This window comes from Maniola hyperantus, chromosome 9 (genome assembly GCF_902806685.2).
Source record: "Maniola hyperantus chromosome 9, iAphHyp1.2, whole genome shotgun sequence".
Classification (NCBI taxonomy): Eukaryota; Metazoa; Arthropoda; class Insecta; order Lepidoptera; family Nymphalidae; genus Maniola; species Maniola hyperantus.
Window position 1 is genome coordinate 3,687,250 of NC_048544.1, and position 19,935 is coordinate 3,707,184.

Below are 19,935 nucleotides of genomic sequence, written 5' to 3' on the forward strand. Positions count from 1 at the left end.
GAGCGCAATATGCAGGTAAAACTGAAGACACCTCACAACCATTGAGTCTGTCGAGCCAACACATTTTCCCGTTTCTCCAGTCTTTTATCCATTTAAGTGTGTTGGGGTTTAACCTCTGTCCTACCTGACACTTGACTAGAGCGAGCACTCAAATCTCACAGTAGGATACCCACCAGCATCTCCTCAAAGCGCCGCTCGAGCTGCGCTTCGTCCAGCGCGTCGATCTTGCTGGTGTACTCGGCGGCGGGCTCGTCGTCGTCGGCGCGGGGTTCTGCGCGCGGCATCGTGTCGTAGCCGCGCTCCAGCCCCGCGCCCGCCTTCTTCGGCCGCCCGAACCATGTGTCCAGCTGGAAAACCAAATGAGTATTTGAAGTTTTATTGAGCTTTGCTGTGAGGAGGTCAAAGCTAAGGTACGAAACTATGTGACCGTTTGCACTAATGCTAAGCGGTGTAGCGGAGCGGGTATGATGTACTATGCAGATGCGCCGCTGCGAGCTAAGACATGCATCGACGGTAGAGAGAGCATGGAACTACACCACACGCGTAGCCTAGCTCCCATCCATAGCACGCATCTCTCCACATCCATATCCATACTAATATTATAAAAATGTGTCTATCTGTCGGTCTGCTAGCTTTTCACGCCGCATCCCTTCAACCGTTTTTGACGAAATTTAGTAACATAGCTTACGTCCCAGGGAAGGACATAGGTTACTTTTTATCTCGGAAAATAAAAGAGTCCCCAGACCCCACGGGATTTAAAAACCTTAATCCACACGGGTGAAGCCGCGGGCATCACCTAGTACAAAATATAGCTTTCCACCAATCCAAAGCCATGTGGAGCAATAGAAATGATTGATGGATACCACATCCATAGCAACGTAGCATAGCACATCTCTGATGGAAAAGTAGGAGTTGTGTTGTAGTTCTGGGAACTTTTGCAGACCATCAAAATGAGAAAAGTATCTGGGGCTCAGGCACGAGAGCTCCGAACTCCTACATCTCTTCACAATGGGAACTTGCAGGAAAAGGTCGATCGCAGCGTGCACGGAAATCGCGAATGCCGCCAAGCTGTTTCGCCTCGCGAAGAGTAGGTAGAACGGATTATGCTCTTACGAAGCTGACTACCAAACCTCGCCAGTCGCAAAGGCACCCGAAGTAGAAAATTTAACTGTGTTGAATTCTCACGGCATGAGTTTTAAGACTTTATGAAACACCTATCTAGAACTGCGTTGCTCTGATATGACATTGTAAGCAAAGGTTCAAGACTGAAGAGAACAAATAGAGACATATTCGCAGCTATCTGGAAAAACAATTTCAATATGGAATTAGAAGCAAGAGTTGAACTCTTCAAGAGGACAAACAAGACGAGACGTTTAGTTTAGCCGCAATTTAATTTTGTTTAGTTGATATTTCAAAGTCAAAGTCAAAGTCAAATGATTTATTCAAAATAGGTAATAAATTACGCTTATTGATGGTCTGGTATGGTGTTAGATGATTTTACTCAGATGGCTATGCTATGATGAACAGAACTAGCTAGAGCTGTAGATAAACTTTTCCATGTGACTTTCAGAAATTATACCTTTTACGTTAACTCACCGAAAATGGAGATTTCTCCCTCACATAATCTCCTACGACTTTCATAGTATCCATCTCAAATTATTTACAAAAACGTTCACTTAACAAATCAACAAACACATCTTATCACCCTATATCAAATCAAAATTAAAATGATTGTGACTTGATTATGAATTTAATTCAATTTATAAATAAGTATCGACCAGCTAGAGTTACAATCACAAACACGAATTTGAATTTTCCGAAACGCGACAGTCCAAATTGGATGAAGATGCACAACTAAATAAATATAATAAGAAACGATCTAACAGCAGAGAAGCTTATTTTTGGAGTACAAAGTGGTGTCACCAATATTATTGTTTTATATACATGCAAATTATTTTTGTAAGTCTTTTCTTGGCACACTACGTAAATCTAAATATATAAAGGGATTGACTGACTGACTGACCTACCAACAGACAGCTCAAACTACTGGACGGATCGGGCTGAAATTTGGTATGCAGATAGCTATTATGATGTAGGCATCCGCTAAGAAAGGATTTTCGAAAATTCAATCTCTAAAGTGGTAAAATAGGGGGTTTAAAATTTGTGTAGTCCACGCGGACGAAGTCGCGAGCATAAGCCAGTCTTGTATATGAATCACGGTTGTTTTATCACACGTGTATATGCTGTGTTGTTTATGTTTTTACCCGACTGTGGGAGACTGCGAGGGTTATATCTTTAACAGTCTATTCAGTCGTTTGTTGGTTAATCTGTTCACTTAAAAAGCTACTCATTAGATTTTGATAATTTTACCTATATCCCCGACAGGTCGAGATGGAAATCGGGGTATGAGGTGGGGGTCGCCCCGCACACCCGCACGTCACCCGCGAGGTAACGAGGTTAGCGAGGGGGCTATGCGTGTCTTTGAGACGTTCCCTCCCTGATTGCCATCTCAATCTGTCGCGTACTATAATGTTCCGTGTATCATAGACTACTAAGGGTATTACTATGACGTCATGATAATTTTAAAATTGCGGACATGATACAGAAGAAGAATGAATCGTCACGAAGATAATTTGATTTTTCTATGAAAATAAACAGATCTGTATTCTGTGGTGATATTTTAATAGTAATAATTAGTCAGGTTTTGGTTAGGCAAGGGCATAGGTAGGTACTTTTAAAGTCTTATTTATAGACCGAAAAAATGTCATCTCCAAACACTATCAAGGAAAGTAAACCAAATTCCTGATAAAATCGATAGACGTAGACTACAATAATATCGCCGCTATTGCAAGGTAATAAGAACCAAATTCATTTTATACCTGCAGAAATGAAAATTGGCATAAATAGACTGTAAATTTAAAAAATGTCCTTGTTATAGGACATTGAGCTTTATGCAGTTGTATTAAGAACGTGTTGAAAGAGTCAATGTTTTGTGTTTTGTTATCGCTTTGTATGCTGAGCTGAATATATTTGATGATGGCATCGATTTGAAGGTCGTTAACATTGACCTAAATGATACGTAAAATACCTACATTAGAATATTTTCGGCATCCTTTTTACGAGGCTCTTACGAGTAATTTCTGATCTAAGGATTCAGTTTTTATTAAAATAGAATTGATTTTCCTACATAATAGCAAAATATAGTACACAATGAAAAATGCTATTTTTGAACTTTCCAACACATAGGTACATGAGTTGGTATGGTATGGTATAAAATATTAATTGAATCTTTCGTTTACTTGACGGTGCTCGCAACTTTATCCATTTCGGATTTCAACGGAATTAGGGTTTTCCGTAAAAATCTCATGAGAACATGAGAATCTCATGAGATTTTCCGGGTTAATAAATAGGCTATGATACTCTTGGGGCCTCTTATTAAAAAATCACGCAGGTAAGTTTTATATGGCCGCGCGACGCTATTATATACAACGGACCGTACAATGCCCCGGGTCTCTATGAACGAGGACTTAGAAGAGCTAAGTAGTCAACCAACCTACGTCAGAGTGAACTAGATAAGGAAACTCGGTATGATCCTGGATCGACGATATGTCAAATATTAGGCGATAGGTGACGTGAAATCTCTGAAAGCTGACTGACTGACTGATCTATCAACGCACAGCTCAAACTACTGCACAATCTGGCATGCAGATAGCTATTATGGCGAAGACATCCGCTAAGAAAGGATTTTTGAAAATTCAACCCCTAAGGGAGTAAAACAGGGGTTTGACATTTGTGTAGGTTACGCGGACGAAGTCGCAGGAATAAGCTAGTCAAAGAAAAACCGGCCAAGTGCGAATCAGACTCGCGCACTGAGGGTTCGGTAGTAGTACAATCGTATTTTATCGACATTTTGCACGATAAATCAAAAACTACTGACTAGATCTCGTTCAAACCAATTTTCGGTGGAAGTTTGCATGGTAATTGTACATCATATATATTTTTTAGTTCAATCATTCTCTTATTTTAGAAGTTAAGGGGGGGACACACAGACAGACATGACCAATCTATAAGGGTTCCGTTTTTTGCCATTCGGCTACGGAACCCTAAAAATAGGCAATTCATAGGCTACCTAGTGTCAAATGTAGGTACCATTTGACGCCTGCCAGTGACGTCGAGGCGTCGACGTTTTGTTACAAGTTCCATAGATGTCGTGAACTGTGCCTACGTGTTTTGGAGCCTCCTTTTAGGCAAGCTATCAGTTAATTTAAATTAATTTAAAACAACTCCACAATGGCTCACAACAACCCGTATAAAGTTAACAGTCTTTTGTCAATATTTTAACAATAGGCAGATCTTACGTCAATCGTGAAACACGTGTACCGGTGAATCTATATTCTCTGGATACATTCCAAGCTTGTCATTATGTGTATGATCTCAACATTAAACTGCATGACGGTTATGTCGACACTTTAGAGAAAAATCGGTCAAGTGTGAGTCAGGCTCACGCACCGAGGGTTCCTCTACAGAAGAAGTAAAACGGTAAGAATCACTTTATTAACGAACTGCAAACCAACTTTGTTTGTAAAGGTTTATTGTTAACTAGATGATGCCCGCGAATTCGTCCGCGTGGATTTAGGTTCTTAAAAATTCCGTGGGAACTCTTTGATTTTCCGGGATAAGAAGTAGCCTATGTCCTTTCCCGGGAATCGGAATGCAAGCTATATCTGTACCAAATTTCGTCAAAATCGGTTGAACGGATGGGCCGTGAAAGGCTAGCAAACAGACAGACACACTTTCGCACTTATAATATTAGTGTGGATATCAATAAAACTAAACCACGGGAAAAGAAAGCTCCCGCGGGATGCGGACGAAGTCGCAGGCAACAGCTTTTGATAAATATTTTTTAATCTAAATTTCAGAATAATCAGCCAACCCTTAATAAATCTTTACCTGAATGTAGAAGTTGTATAGAAGCAAATAAACATAACATTTTGATCATGCGCAATCAATAATCATTTACGGTATGGCAAATATATCATAAGAATCCGCTTTGGTAACATAATAATATGAGAACTAGATGAAAATGGGTATCGGAAAATAGTCTAGTTGAAAAAGTTTCCAACTTACAGTAAGCATGTCCCACATCATATCCATAACTAGAGACTACCACAAAAAGTTAAAACTACAGCACTTTTAACACATAGTTTGTTTACTATAAATATCTTTTTTTAAACAAAACCCGCGGGCGTCAATTGCGAATAATAAAGGAATACTGCATGAACGCAAACATGTAAATTATTATGCGCTTACGTCGATTATACGATGCGATATTCATAGTTGGAGCCTGCCTTTTTGCTGAAGAAAAATGCACAGCTTAAAATATGTTATTGTTTTTTGCTCTGCGGATCTAGAGGGCTGGCGTATGACGGGATAAACTCTTGCAGAAATAAAAGGATATTATATTTTTCAAACTACCATGACTGTCACAAGGCACACCTATTTCGGACATTTAACAATTAATATGCTGTTTAGTAGATCCAGTAGCGTTGCGTACATCTCGCAATAAGTATTAGCTTTTTATTTTAGCAAATAAAATTATGCCCATTTACCTCGAAAAGGTATTAAAGTATTATATTGTGGATTTGCCATTGGGATATGACTTCATGTGCAGTGGTTTAATTAGGAATAATTTAAAATCATCAACTTTTGATAATATTGAGTAAAGTAAGTATTCAATTAAAAAATTAAATGACCACGATAAGGCACATTCTTATCCTTCAAGGATATTTTAAAACTCCAACTTTGCTTTGTCATTTGGAGTCTCCAAATGACAAAGCAAAGTTACGAAGACTAGAGAATAAAAAATGCAAGGATTCCACTATAGATTCTGCTCTGGCGCCATATGACTTCATACAACATAAATTGATGATGATTTTAATGACACAACCTCCCGCGTTTTCATCGAGGATCTGTGGGAGGGAGACAAAGGTATCTAGAAATAGCTGGGCTATGAGTGTAAGGGAGAAGACAAACCTCGCCGATTGGCCTACTTCAACTTCAATTGGTCATGACCCGTTTTATTCATTTTTAGGTTCACCCCCTGTATTGTTATTACAAGCCTGGACTTTAGGTAAAACTAACGGTTCCTTTTCAAGGATCGGCATTTCGAATCTTTCCTGCCCATTTTCTTTGCCATCCACCAATAGCGCAACTCAACGGACTTTAGATCTCCTCGTCGATCTACTCTCCTCCTCCACTTTACTCCCTTCTCTCCCAAATCTCCTCTCACCAAAGGTTACCTAGTGGAGAATGCTTTAAGCGACAAGACCGCCTTTGCATATAATTGTTTAGCTTATAAATTATACTTTGTGTTTTTTCCTTGTTTTGTGTGCAATAAAGTTTTCTATCTAGTTATAGCTTTCACCACAATTATCCAGAACTCCTAAACAAATTTCTAAAAGGCCGGCAACGCATCATTCCTCTGGTGCTGCAAATGTTCATGGGCGGCGGTAATCACTTAACATCAGGTGACGCGCCTGCTTGTTTGCTCGCTATCTCTATTTAAAAAAAACCTTACTATAACCAGATAACCAGCCAATGTAAAGCCGATTAATGCTCGAGGAGATGGGCCTCGTAAACCATGGCTGGTAACCAGGAGATAGTTGCCACCGACAACATAATAACCAGGCACGTTCATAGGCCTCGAGGCGGCTGCCTTACCAGCAAAACTGCTGAGCCTCATCACCTACGGCAGGTACTTAACCGGTCAAGCAGATGATCTACTCCGACAATAAAATAACCAGGTATATTCATAGGTCTCAAGGTCTTGCCAGCAAACCCCTATTGACTAATGACCCGCCCACATCAAAACGACGACTCCCGTTACTCGAATCTGAGACCTGTGGCCCTACCGAGGTTGTTTGACAGCTACAATGTCACGATCGCAATCATCTCTGATTGGTTAATGCTCGCTCACTATTGGCCACAATGCACAGTTGCAACAAGAATCGCACATATTCAGCCAATCAGAACAATTGAGATTGTAATAATGATTGATGCAGGTTTTAGACAATCGCCCTGCTGATGATCCGCAGTCGAATAAGAGAGGTTAACCATGATTGCGCTGGTGACTGGTGAGGCTATCACGGAAAAGAGAGGCGCGACCTGATGACGTAAACGCCATATTCTACAGGTGACTCAGGCGCACATGGTCAATATCGAGCCGAGGTCGTCGGGTCGAGACGTAATAGGTATTTTATTGAACGTTACACCTGCGACAATATTCCAACGATAAACACAAATCTTTCGAAAAAAATATTCCAATACAATACAAGTTATCCCTTGGCTGCGATCTAACCTAGTGGTAAGTGATGATGTAGTCTAAGATGGAAGCGGTATACCTTGGAAGGGGTATGGCAGTTTTATTAATCTCATACCCCTGATCGTTAGAAGTACACTTGGCGCCGATTCTCTAGTACACAATCTTTAAACTAAACTAAATTAACAGGTCAATCTAGTACTATCCTTTTCCGCAAGCAACATTATGAAAAGGATAGCAATAGATTTAGACGTGCCATTTTAGTTTAGTTTAGAGATTGTGTACAACGGAATTAGCCACAATGTTACACGAAGCACACTGATGTCCATAATGGTAGTCGGTTTCTACACGGCATATACCGGAAGCTAAATCGTTTGGCGGCACGGCATTGCCGGTAGGGTGGTACTAGCCACGCCGTAGTATCCCATGAGGCCAGACCCGAGACAAAGGTCCTGCGCCTGATATCTCTCCGAGTCGGATTTCCTCCGACTATCAGTCGCAGGACCGACGGCTTTACGTGCTCTATGTCTGTTGAAACTGTTGAGCTCGTCCACGTCACTCAGGTTTTATTTTTAAAACCTGCAGCATTAATGCTGAGCTGGGGCCATTTCAACCTGTGCCAAGTGGGTGCAAAAACTCATTTTAAATTAAACTGATTTTTTTTTTATTACTAACTACTACCTACTAACTATTAATTTTAAGTTTGTTTGTACCCTAGGCACAAGATGAATAAACTAGTTTTCTTTCTTTCTTTCGTTCTTTCTCTCTAAGGCAGGGGAGGTGGAACACCGTCAACTACCGGGCACAGACAATTTCTTGACAGAAAAACCCAACACGTCTGATTTTGACCCCACCCGGGAATCGAACCAAGGGCCTCGTCATCCACAGTCGAACATTCTAACCACTAGACCAACGCGTGAAGTAATAAGAAACAATACAATCTACAATTACACAAAGGACATGTCCTTTGTATGTGCAGTATCGCAAGGTGATAATTCCTATGCACATAAAAATGCGTTCACCTTGATGATCTCAGAATGATGTCATCTATAACAAATATAATGATGATTTTCATGTTTCTACAATATTGTGTGGGAGGAAAATCATGTATCAATCATGCACCTATTAAAGATTTGAGTTTATACTTCCGGATGAGCTAAGTACGGTACACGGCAGAAAATAATGTACAGTAGGTACGCGACCGAAAGTAATGTACATCGACCTTTAGAAGGAGATAGCAGATTTGTAGAGCACTCTCTCTGTCGTTGAGACCGACAAAACGTCATATAACCCACACTCGGTGGGTATGAGTGACAGAGACAACGCTCTGCAAAGCCAAAATGACATTCTAAAGGCCGATGTACATTATTTTCTGCCGCGTACTGTACATTATATTGGCAATCACATTAGTTCTCTACTTCATAATAACTTACCCCACTCTTCCTCTTCCATGTCTCTCTCCGTTTTAACCGTGGCAAACTGTTGTACATAGTGACACTTCACTTCACTTCACCACTAGCATAATTCAATAAGTACATCTTTGTTTACAGTGCCATATCATATTTTTAATCACCTGATTTGTGTCTTTAAACCTAGGTAGGTATTCATTGCACAAAATAACGACACTTCTGAAGAAATCTAATCACTTATATTAACACTTCTAGACATTAGAGTCATTTTTAAATGTAAGATTAAGCAATTGAATGTTTTTTAAACGCAAAGTGAAAAGTAAAGTATATATTCCACTTACAATTTAATAAGAAAAAATAAAATCGTACTGACGATATATTTCAATCTATCACTCTGCCACTCCTTATCTTAAAAGATAATAAGATAATGTTGATAAATATAGAAATTCTTCGGCATTAACCATGTCAAATATTTTATTGGAAACGACCTAGTTAACACGCATTTCTTTAAATTCCCGAATCTATATTAATGAAATGTGAAAAGTATTTAAGTAGATTATTGATAGTATCCTGAATAATTAACTTCACTTTTTTACTAATAGCTTTACTCAATAATGAGAGACAAATAAATATCTCATAAACTTGGGCACCATAGGTCTCAAATTCAAAAATGCCCTAGAACGGGCCACATCTGAGAGGTTAGTTATCCTTTCTAGCATAATAACAAGTGACTTACAGCGACTACAATAGGACGTTGATAATGATGTGTAGATAGGTAGTAGCCAGTGGCGTGCACAGGGTTTCAACCTAGGGTAAGCATTAGTTAGCTAACTACATATTTAATGACAGGTCATCATGAAAAATGAGCACATAGCCATTTCAACTAGGTAAGCAGTGCTTTTATGCCTCTATGACCTGCACGCCTTTGGTAGTAGCTATTATGTGTCCTGATGTTATGTCCATAATTGCTGCGTTAATTGCTAGTACCATTTCAATTTCAATGGCGAAGGTAAACAACTAGTCCTCGCGTGTAAACTAAAGATATCTGGGTACCTTTTGTTATCAGTTTTATTGGATGAAAACCGGCCAAGTGCGTGTCGGACTCATACACGAAGGGTTCTGTATCATCGTACAAGAAATAACAATTTTTAATTATTTTTTTGTGATGTATAACCACCAATTCACTTTTTTCGGATTTTTCCCTTCAGTTGTGAGTTAGACTATATAAGACGTTGCTACCTGCCAAACATTATTCTATGCTAGTTTAAAAAATCTATTAAAAATATGCTCCTGGAAAAAGCATATCACACAATTGAAGATTATCTAAATGATAAAAGAGCGTGGATTTGACCTGCAGCTCGTTCCGGCAACGCACAAGACTGCAAATACTATTTTATACATGGCATAATTTTGTACCTATATCAAATATTTGAAAAGAGCAACCGCCAAGTTTCTTGCTGGTTCTTCTCGGTAGGAAAGGCATTCCGAACCAGTGGTAGATGCATCCGACTATTCGTAAGTACTTGTAAAAGTTTATTCGAATAAAAAAGATTTTTATTTTATTTTATTTTTTTATTCTAGGTCAACGGGAAGTACCCTATAGATTTTGATTGACAGACACGACAGACAGACAGACAAACAACGAAGTGATCCTATAATGGTTCCTTTTTTCTCTGGAGATACGGAACCCTCAAAAAGTCAATTTAGTTGATTTTTTATGAAAATATCAAGATATTTACAAACTATTCAATGATACATTGCAATTAGTGCTTGAAATTGTTTTTTTTATTTTTGCTAAAACCACAAAAGAGCAATTTCAGAGACAATAAAAAGTGGATTGACGATAGAAAATAAAGCAATGGATTTGACATTAACTATTCAAAAACTTAAGAAGATAGCACATAATCGCACGCAATCGTAACATTTTTAGGGTTCTTCCCTTCAGTTGGAAGAATAGTTCTTCAACAAAGAACTATTCTTCCAACAGTGTGAGCTTCAGTTTGAAGAAAAACTGACGATAATGTTATTTTATTCATGCAAGTTTGTACGGCACTTCTCAATTTCAGTCAGTTGCTAAATAAATCTATCACCGTTATTTATAAGAAAGCACTTGTCGCAAAAAATTAAGTAAGTTGATTACTCTATTGTTTCTCTATTTTGGAAGTTTGAAGTACCTATTTATACGATGAATAGTATCGTAATTTATATTCACTACTTGAATAGGCATCGATCGTTAATTATGTTTTACTACCGTGGCCTACTGTCACTCGGATAGCATTAAACGATTTATGTTTGTATGTGTTTACAAACATTTTGTTCGTGTTTACGTGTCACAATTACGTAATACTCAACTAGGCTGACAAGTGAGAGCAGTTTGCTTGTAAACAATTATGATTAAAACTAACTTATGCTCGCGACTTCGTCCGTGAGGACTACACAAATTTCAAACCCCTATTTCACCCCTTTCGGGGTTGGATTTTCAAAAATCCTTTCTTAGCGGATGCCTACGTCATATATAAATAGCTACCTGATGCCAAAGTTCAGCCCGATCCGTCTAGTAGGTTGAGGTGTGCGTTGATAGATTAGTCGGTCAGTCAGTCAGTCAGTCAGTCACCTTTTCCTTTTATATATTTAGACAACTACATTATATTATCATAGTGTTGCCAGTGATGACATATGGATTCGAGACATGGTCGGTAACTATAGGCCTCATAACAAAGCTCAGAGTCACTCATAGAGCTAACCAATTTTATCAAAATCGGGTAAACTGTTGGGCTGTGAAAAGCTAGCAGACAGACAGAGAGACAGACACACTTTCCCATTTATAATATTAGTATGGAAGTATGGATTTCGAACTATCGGAACAATTTAGTTGCTACAAATTCGACTTTCGAAGGCATGACTTCTGAGTAGATTATCCGCCATCCGCCATACTAATATCATAAATGCGAAATTGTGTCTTGTCTGTCTGCTAGCTTTTCACGGCCCAACAGTTTAACCGATTTTTGATGTAATTTGGTACAGAGTTAGCTTATATCCCGGGGAAGGACATAAGCTACTTTTTATCCCGGAAAATTTAAGAGTTCACACGGGATTTTTAAAAAAAACCTAAATCCACGCGGACGAAGTCGCAGGCATCATCTAGTAGTACATATTTTACTCATTAGTGCAACAACATCACCATTCACACAAATTGTAACTTTAACTAAATATTAATAAGAACTTTTTAGCGTTGAAACTATCGTGAGTGATTTTCATTATACACATCTCACAACCGGCTTCACTCACGTGTTTAGTCGACGTTAGCCCGACTAGTTTCGATCCCATCCGGGGTCCTTTTTCAAAGAGAGTCGTCGACTAAGCACGTGAGTAAAGCAGGGTGTGAAATATGTATAAGAACTTTTTAGTTTTACACAGAAACTTTAAACACGCGTACGCTTATCGGATAGCTCGTGAAAACTGAAAACCTTGCGAGATAACGTGACAACACAACAATGCCTGAAAACGTGTGTACATAAATGTTAACGTTGATTGGTTGTACACGAAAACGGTATTTTCCTGGCTAGGCAACAAGATCTGTATGCAAAAAACCGGCCAAGTACGAGTCAGACTCGCGCACTGAGGGTTCCGTACTACAGACGTATTTTATCGACATTTTGCACGATAATTCAAAAACTATGATGCATAAAAATAAATAAAAATCTGTTTTAGAATGCACAGGTGAAGCCCATTCATATGATACCCCACTTGACATAGCTATCTTACTTCGAAAATTGAAAATACTAATTATTATTAGTTCATGACCACAATTAATTTTTTTTGTGTGACGTAACTACAAATACACGGTTTTCAGATTGTTTCCCTAATAAATGTCTGCTATAAGACCTACCTACCTGCCAAATTTCATGATTCTAGGTCAACGGAAAGTAGGCTTCTTGACAGACCGACAGACAGACAACAAAGTGATCCTATAAGGATTCCGTTTTTCTCTTGAGGTACGGAACCCTAAAAACAAAAAATCGCATGAAAAACCAATAAAATATCCATAAAAATAAAAGTTCTTTGCTTTCATTGTGGTGTACTAGTCGCGACTTTATTCGCGTTGATTTAGAATATTAAAAATCTTGGAGGAACTCTTTGATTTTCGTGAATAAAAAGAAACCATTGTATATTTTGTACATATTATGGTTATTTGGATATACAGTGCGACAAGCTCTCTTGGCACTTAAATGACCAGGGGGGCGCTGTTGGAGAACAAAGGCTTAGAATATTCAAACAAGAAGAAAGGGGGCACTGACGGCAAAATTAGTTCCGATTTTTACCACGCGCCGAGATAGCCGTGTCGCACTGTACTCTACTTTTCATCCTGGAAGATGGAAGTTTCTTTGGGCTTTTTAAGAAAACAAAATCCACACGGACCATGATTTTTATAAGCATCATCTAGGAAAGCTATAATAAAATAGGCGAAATCGCAAGGGCAAGGAAATACAGTATGCGGCAGAAAGTAATGTACATGTAGAGCGTTGTCTCTGTCACTCATTCCTATATGACGTTTTGTCTGTCTCAATAACACACACAGTGCTCTACAAATCTACTACCTCCTTCTAAAGGTTGATGTACACAACTTTGTGCCGCGTACTGTACCATAATGTAATTAGTACTTACAAAGCCACTTTTCGCTTTCTCATGGCGGGACATTTTTCTCTTGTGGACATTCAGGTGCACCATTCTAAAACAAAGGAAGTGGAACATAATTAATACCCACTACTTCTCCATCTCCTATTTTTACATGCCTGCTGCCCAAAAAGAGTGTAATGTTTTCAGGGTGTCTTTATTTCATCACTAGCTGATGCTAGGTTGGGTTTTAAAAAATCCCATGGAAACTTTTGGATTTTCCAGGATAAAAAATAGTCACTCTCCATGTTTTTAATTGTACCCAACCCATGCAAAAAATCACGTCGATCTGTTGCTCCGTTGCGACGTGATTGAAGGACAAACCAAGAAACCAACAAACCAACACACTCTCGAATTTATAATATGGGTAGGGATAACTTCTTAATGCCTGAACAGATTTGGATGCATGAGATATCGTTAGAATCCTTACATTCCTTCCTTAATTTAATTCCTAATAAAAATTCTTAATTTTTTGAAAATATCCAGGCGGCTATATGACACCATTTTCAATTAATTTTTTTTATTTCAATTTTTTCAGGGCTGTTATATATTTTTTAATTTTTAACTGTACAATTTTTAAGTACTACATTTCACTAGATATCTGCTCAGAGACAAGCTCATACTCTTTTACATTTCTACATCCAAGCATCACCATTTTGGAGAGCTCTCAGGCATGCAGGTTTCCTCATGAATGTTTTCCTTCACTGTCAACGCAAGTGATATTTTATTGCTTTAAATGTATTTTATTACTTAACAAGCACATATCTAGGTAAACTTATAAATGCATGCTCAGAAATAAATAAAATATTGGAGGGGTTGGGGATTCACCCAACTTCTTCAATATTTTCTTTTATTGGATCAAAAGTTTTTGGAGGTTTTGGGAGTTTTTTTAGTAAATTTTGGTACCCTTTTTAGTTTATTAAAAGTGCTTCCATCTACTGCATCAACAAACATGTATTTGTAGGAAAATTACGCATTTTACAGATACATGAATTGAAGCTCAATTTATTAAATGTGTGATACAAATTACAACAACAATGTAACGCGATAAGACATTGTCCAGACCAGGAACTATTGATATGTTTATTTATTACTTTTCGTGACTTCCAGAAACAAAGTTTTGCAACAAGTGGAATAAATATGCGATAGATTACTTCATTATTGTCGCAATCAAAATCTACGGCCCGCCAAACGTCTACAACAAAATCGAGGTCGACCCAAATAACAGAAGTTTGAACCTTAATAGTGCCTCGAAATAATGTCTACAATTCATAGAAAAACGAGTTGGAACATCAAAAAAAGTAGTTTACGAGGCAAATATGCGGGTCTGTTACCACTTAACAACCTTACCCGTGAAATAAAGCAAGCTTTTCTATTAAAAAAACTGAAAAACATGATTTCATATTGGCATCAGACTACCCCAGCCATAACCTAAACAAACTTTGTTGTACGACGTTCTTATCATGCGAGAAGATAAAGATTAGATAACTTATGTACTTTACCACTAAATTTATGTAGATAGAACTCCAAAATATTTCACAAACATCGCTTTTTTGATAAAAACATGATAGATAACACAAACAACGGTTGAAAAACACAGATGCGTCTTGCACACAAGTAGAGCTAGTGATGTCAATTTTTGTACCGATTCGCGTCATAATTCGTCACTCGTAGTGATGTCGATTAACATCAGTGTCACAAATTAACCGATTATTTTGGTGATAAAACCTTAATTTAATTAATAAAACCTTATTTAGATTTCTTTTTCGAACTGATGCTTCCATTTTCAAAGAAATGCACATGCAATAATAATTCTTCTATTGTTCTAATTTTCTATTTCAATTTCTGTTTCCTTCTGTCACAAAATCATGTAAATTATTTGCTGATTCCTTAATTTATATAATTTTGCATTTTTCTCTCATTATTTTAAAATTATAACGTTCAAAATGGACAAAACTCAAGAGAACAAGAGATGTTTCTGTACAAGATGTTTCTTGCCAATTGAATCCGAGGACAGGGTCGATATTGATGGACAAAATTTTCACAGAATTTGCAGCATGTGTTGTAAGCTACCTACCTATTTAAACACCAGTACCTATACCTAGGTACCTACTTTAGAGTTTCGTTACGCAAAACCTGCAAAATCTATTTCTTATATTCTGCAATTTAAATAAAAAAATGTTAAAGGTTATTTTGTGCGAGCATTATGCAAAAACCACTGGACCGATTAAGATGATACTTTTACAGTAAGTTTTGCTACGTGTAGCCTGCGCTATTATAGGTTAGGCACGTAGTGATTACATACTCTTTGGGTTAGGCAAAGAAGATATTATAAACTCTTGGAATAAATACATAACTACCTACTGATAAACATGTACCAAGTCAACCACGTGGTTAGTAGGTAGACCTAGGCACTCCCAAGCGAAGACGAACAGAGCCTAGTAGAGACTCGGGCTCTTCGATCAATCAGATTATTGAAAGATGACGTGATAAAATTACCACCTATTAATAAACAATTTGATTGGTTGAACTTCAGTGGACTTTAGTTCTCATATACACGCATGCTAACCCAAAGGTGTAGGATAGTTAAAGTGATAAAATACTTCTAGGCATCTGCCGAATGCTACCAACCTCATTGAAAATGTTCTACGGCCACGTGTTCTGCAGCGATTGCTTCAAGACCCACGTGATGACGAGGTTCAAGGGCGACAGTCCACACGTACACTCCCAGAGCTGGTGGATGCAGTGGGGGCCTGGAGTTAAGCCTCAAGACCAGAAAAATACTAGTAATATTTGTGAAGTAACTTCTTTGGACATGGCAGATCTTTTTCCTTGTCTTTATTTTAAGTCTCAATAGCTCAACGGTTAGAGGAGCGGACTGAAAATCAGAAAGGTCGCCAGTTCACTATTGTCGTACCTACTCCTAGCACAAGCTTAACACTTAGTTGGAGGGGAGAGGGGAATATCAGTCATCATTCTTTAAAAAAAGGTCGCCAAACAGCTAAACGTATCTAGTCAGACATACTTCAATACCTAACTAGTTTATAGTCATGTTTTTTTCTTATAAACAGATATGGAATCTGAAACCCCATCCGAAGAACATTCCAAGCGTTTTATATGCGCGCGCTGTTTGCAGCCAGTGGACGAGATTCATAAAGTGACGGTCGGTGACCAGAACTTCCATACGCAATGTGGCCAATGTTGTAAGTTTTAATGACTATTTATTCTGAAAAGTGAGGCAACATACTTTCTGTTTCAGTAAATCAATGTTCGACCGATCTTAAAGAGATCTCGAGTGTATTTGCACTCTCCTTTTCCCGACACCCATATTTCAATGGGGCGGCAATCCAAGAAGACCGGGGGAGATCAAAAACAGCACTACCGGAAATACATACGCGGCCGAAAGTAATGTACCTACATTGACCTTTAGAAGGAGACCGACAATACGTTATATAGGTATGAGTGACAGAGACAACGCTCTACAAAGCCGAAATGTTATTCTTAAGGCCGATGTACATTGCTTTCGGCCGCGTACTGTACCTACGCACTCTACAAGTCATGGCCCAATAGGGTGTAAAGGGATTTTTGCTTGATCTAGGCATGTTGACCGTTTTCAATGTTGGCTTGATGCTTAGGTAAGTCAAGCATTTACGCGCTTGCCTCGTGATTGATGCGATTTTAAATTTTGCATTCGGAGTTTGGATATTGTTCGAGAAATGAGAAAAGTGTTTTGCCGGATCAAGCTGCTTGAGCAAGCAAAAATAAATTACGTGCTGGCCATCAAGCCACTTGACCATCTCGGAAGCCCTTGGGCTGTCACTGAAAATTTCTTGATAGAAAACTCTCCATGAACTTTTTTGCCCCAACCTAAAAGTTATGATCCGCAGCCGTTTTAACTATTCACAATTTGAAACCAAGAAGATTTATGACGATTACAGATGAATAGGTTTAAAACGAACTTCTTTTCAGACTTTTGCCACAAAGTTCCGTCAACGAATCTAAAGATCTACTATGGCCAGGTGTTCTGTGAAGAGTGCTTCTACCGTCACGTCCTGAATCGTAATAAAGACAACCCTTCGGAGTTCTTCAAGAACTGTTTTGAACAGTGGTAATGCTCATATTATAATAACGTTTAAGTAGTTGACGGCTATTTTTATTCAATGATTATTTTGCTGAATGTGATCTTCCCCTATATTTAAGCAGTCATTCAGAGGACTTACCACTTTTCGGATTCCACAGCCTACGCGACATCGTACTGGAATCGGGAAACTCTTGGTAGCACATATTATACAAAGAATTAGTTAGTCTTATTTTTTAATTTAACTTGGTTTGTGAACTTGATATATCGCTTTTACTGCACTGGCATATAAAAGGCGCAAAAGCAATGCTCACCATTATTGAAATAGCTCAAAGCTCATTTTTCAATATGATCTTAGTGCTTCTTCTTCGGAATTTGTGACTGCACAAGTACAAAATCTTGCAGACCCTGTATCACGTTAACCGTTGTCGATCTATTGTGATCTCCACCATCAAAATAATGCTTAACCCTACCTCCAAACTATGTGCACGCCCACTGAGTCTGGGTTAGATAACGGATGTCTGCCTTTACAATGCCTTAAAAATGTAAAATACTTAGGTAGATAGTCCCCACAAACTAGGTGAAGAAATTATTATATTGTTAACTTGTCAATTTGTGGAACTACAGGCAGACCAGTCCACAATTTGCGGATAACATGCAAAACTTCATGGGTGGCAACAGGGAGTCTACGCCCTTCATCTTCATGATGCAGGGCCAGCAGCCACCCTTTTGCAGATGCGGCACCGGCCCTCAGGGTTTGTTCCAACACAATGAGCCCAGACCCAATGAAACAAGGAAATGTACGTACCTATGAATCAAGGAATAAATTTTATGCGATGGACCATATTTACTTAATCAATGATTTACTTATGATGACAATGTTTTAATATTCGTGTTTCACACGGTTCGACGTTGACATAACTGATGACATCCATTAGTTCGTTAGATTTTAGTATTAAATATTGATACGTTTCAGTATTGGTAGGGTATGGCATTCGAGAATGTTTGCTAAATTCATCTAAGACCTTAAATAAATAAATAAATCTTTATTTGATAAAAATTTACAAGGTATATATGAATACATAACCCTGGTAGTAGCAATGCAAAGTTCCTGGCCCCCAAACTAGGATTCCCTGTGCTATGGGAAGCCAGTCCAGATAGATGGGGTGAATTATACCGTCCGTATGAGCGTATACTCATCCATATTGTGGCATCTCCACCGAGCGTAAAATGCGTGAGCATCTGGGGCTGTGGGGACCAGTTGAAATCAGACTAAAAAAATCCTTCGTGCGTTTCGAAGATGTACCTTAACAGAGAATATTTTGTACATTAGTTTACACTAAAAATATTTTTGCTTCGTAGGTTCGTAATAGAGAAAATGTTACAGCTGCGACACTGCGTACGATCTCTTTCGGTGAGGATTCCCAAAGCTGTGATCTGTCCTTCGAAAATCGCACCGAAGTCTCCCTCCCAGAGTCGAATGAAGAATCAGCAAAACAAGAAAATTTGAATGTCACCGCAGCAGCTGAAAAAATAGAAAAACTCACAAAATACCTACACGAAAGAGTTGCACTGGAAAAAATTGACAAAAAATGGAAATTTCTCGAAAATGAGTCCTCAATAGAAGAATCCGTTTGTGGTTGGATAGATTTGCACAACCAAACAATAAGTCGGGATTGTCCAAAGTGTTTATGGCAATGTGGTCCTATTTATGTAAACAGTGAATATTACATACAAAATCAAGTTGTTTGAAGATTCATTGAAATATAATTGTATTGTATCATCCGCTACATTTTATTATTCTTGTTTTACCGGAACTTAGTCCGACTTACCTATGTAGTTACATAGAGATGAGTTAAATAATAATAATTTAAGTATTACTACATCTGAGACTATCTACGTCCACGGGTATTCCCGGAATACCCGGTCACCAGGTTTATTCTATTTATCCCACCTAAAATCCCCCCTAGGGTGGATACTCTGAAATAAGCGAGTTCATCTAGATCCCCTCCAGATCGTGATCGGGGGAGATAGTCGGAATTCCCTTCAAAAGTAAAACCTTGCAACACCCCCAACCCACGATGGTGAAAAAAATTTCTACACGGAAAGAAGTTTTATCCAAAGGTAGGTGACTAGTTAATGGTTAGTGATTACCATAGACCTAGAATATTCTAGGTCCATGGTGATTACATATTCTGGGCAGTTCGGTACATTGGAGCCGGAGCCATGCTAGACCGGAGCCGTCGACTCACAATGTTTGACAATATAAAAATAATGTACATCGACCTTTAGGATGAGATTTCGGCTTTGTAGGGCGTTGTCTCTGTCACTCATACCTATGTGACATTTTGTCGGTCTCAGTGACAGAGACAATGCTCCTATCATAGAGATAGGTGGATCGTGTGGATAGTATACATCATTTCTTCCAAGGTATACTTGCTCTACACACGAATACA

General features: G+C 38.5%; 2 protein-coding genes across 11 annotated transcripts in view; one reads left to right on the forward strand and one right to left on the reverse strand.

The window, feature by feature from the left end:
• Positions 1-15,019, reverse strand: part of dia (diaphanous related formin 1) — a 37,382-nt gene extending 22,363 nt beyond the window's left edge. For 4 of the 8 annotated variants that reach the window (XR_011237086.1, XM_034971768.2, XM_034971764.2 and 1 more), the window contains exons 1-3: positions 14,904-15,019; positions 13,393-13,456; positions 174-347 (exon numbers count right to left, since the gene is read on the reverse strand). Coding sequence is in view for 7 of the 8 variants with exons in the window: in XM_034971768.2 (XP_034827659.1) it covers positions 174-347; positions 13,393-13,455 (237 nt within the window). In the remaining variant the exon portion in view is untranslated. Of the gene's footprint in view, positions 1-173; positions 348-1,596; positions 1,865-5,127; positions 5,266-8,751; positions 9,019-13,392; positions 13,457-14,903 lie in introns of those variants that run through there. The other 4 variants (XM_069500596.1, XM_034971765.2, XM_034971767.2 and 1 more) reach the window with 3 other exon arrangements.
• Positions 15,020-15,238: 219 nt separating this feature from the next.
• Positions 15,239-19,243, forward strand: LOC117985515 (cysteine and glycine-rich protein 2-like). 3 transcript variants are annotated; one of them, XM_034972255.2, is made up of 6 exons: positions 15,239-15,465; positions 16,011-16,187; positions 16,473-16,604; positions 17,371-17,509; positions 18,107-18,279; positions 18,867-19,243. In XM_034972255.2, the coding sequence occupies exons 1-6, from the start codon at positions 15,348-15,350 to the stop codon at positions 19,229-19,231; spliced, it is 1,104 nt and encodes a 367-aa protein (XP_034828146.1). In that variant the 5' UTR covers positions 15,239-15,347; the 3' UTR covers positions 19,232-19,243. The 3 variants fall into 3 exon arrangements, with proteins under 3 accessions (XP_034828146.1, XP_034828149.1, XP_034828148.1); XM_034972258.2 differs by having other exon boundaries at positions 18,842-18,997; XM_034972257.2 differs by lacking the exon at positions 16,011-16,187.
• Positions 19,244-19,935: the final 692 nt, after the last annotated feature.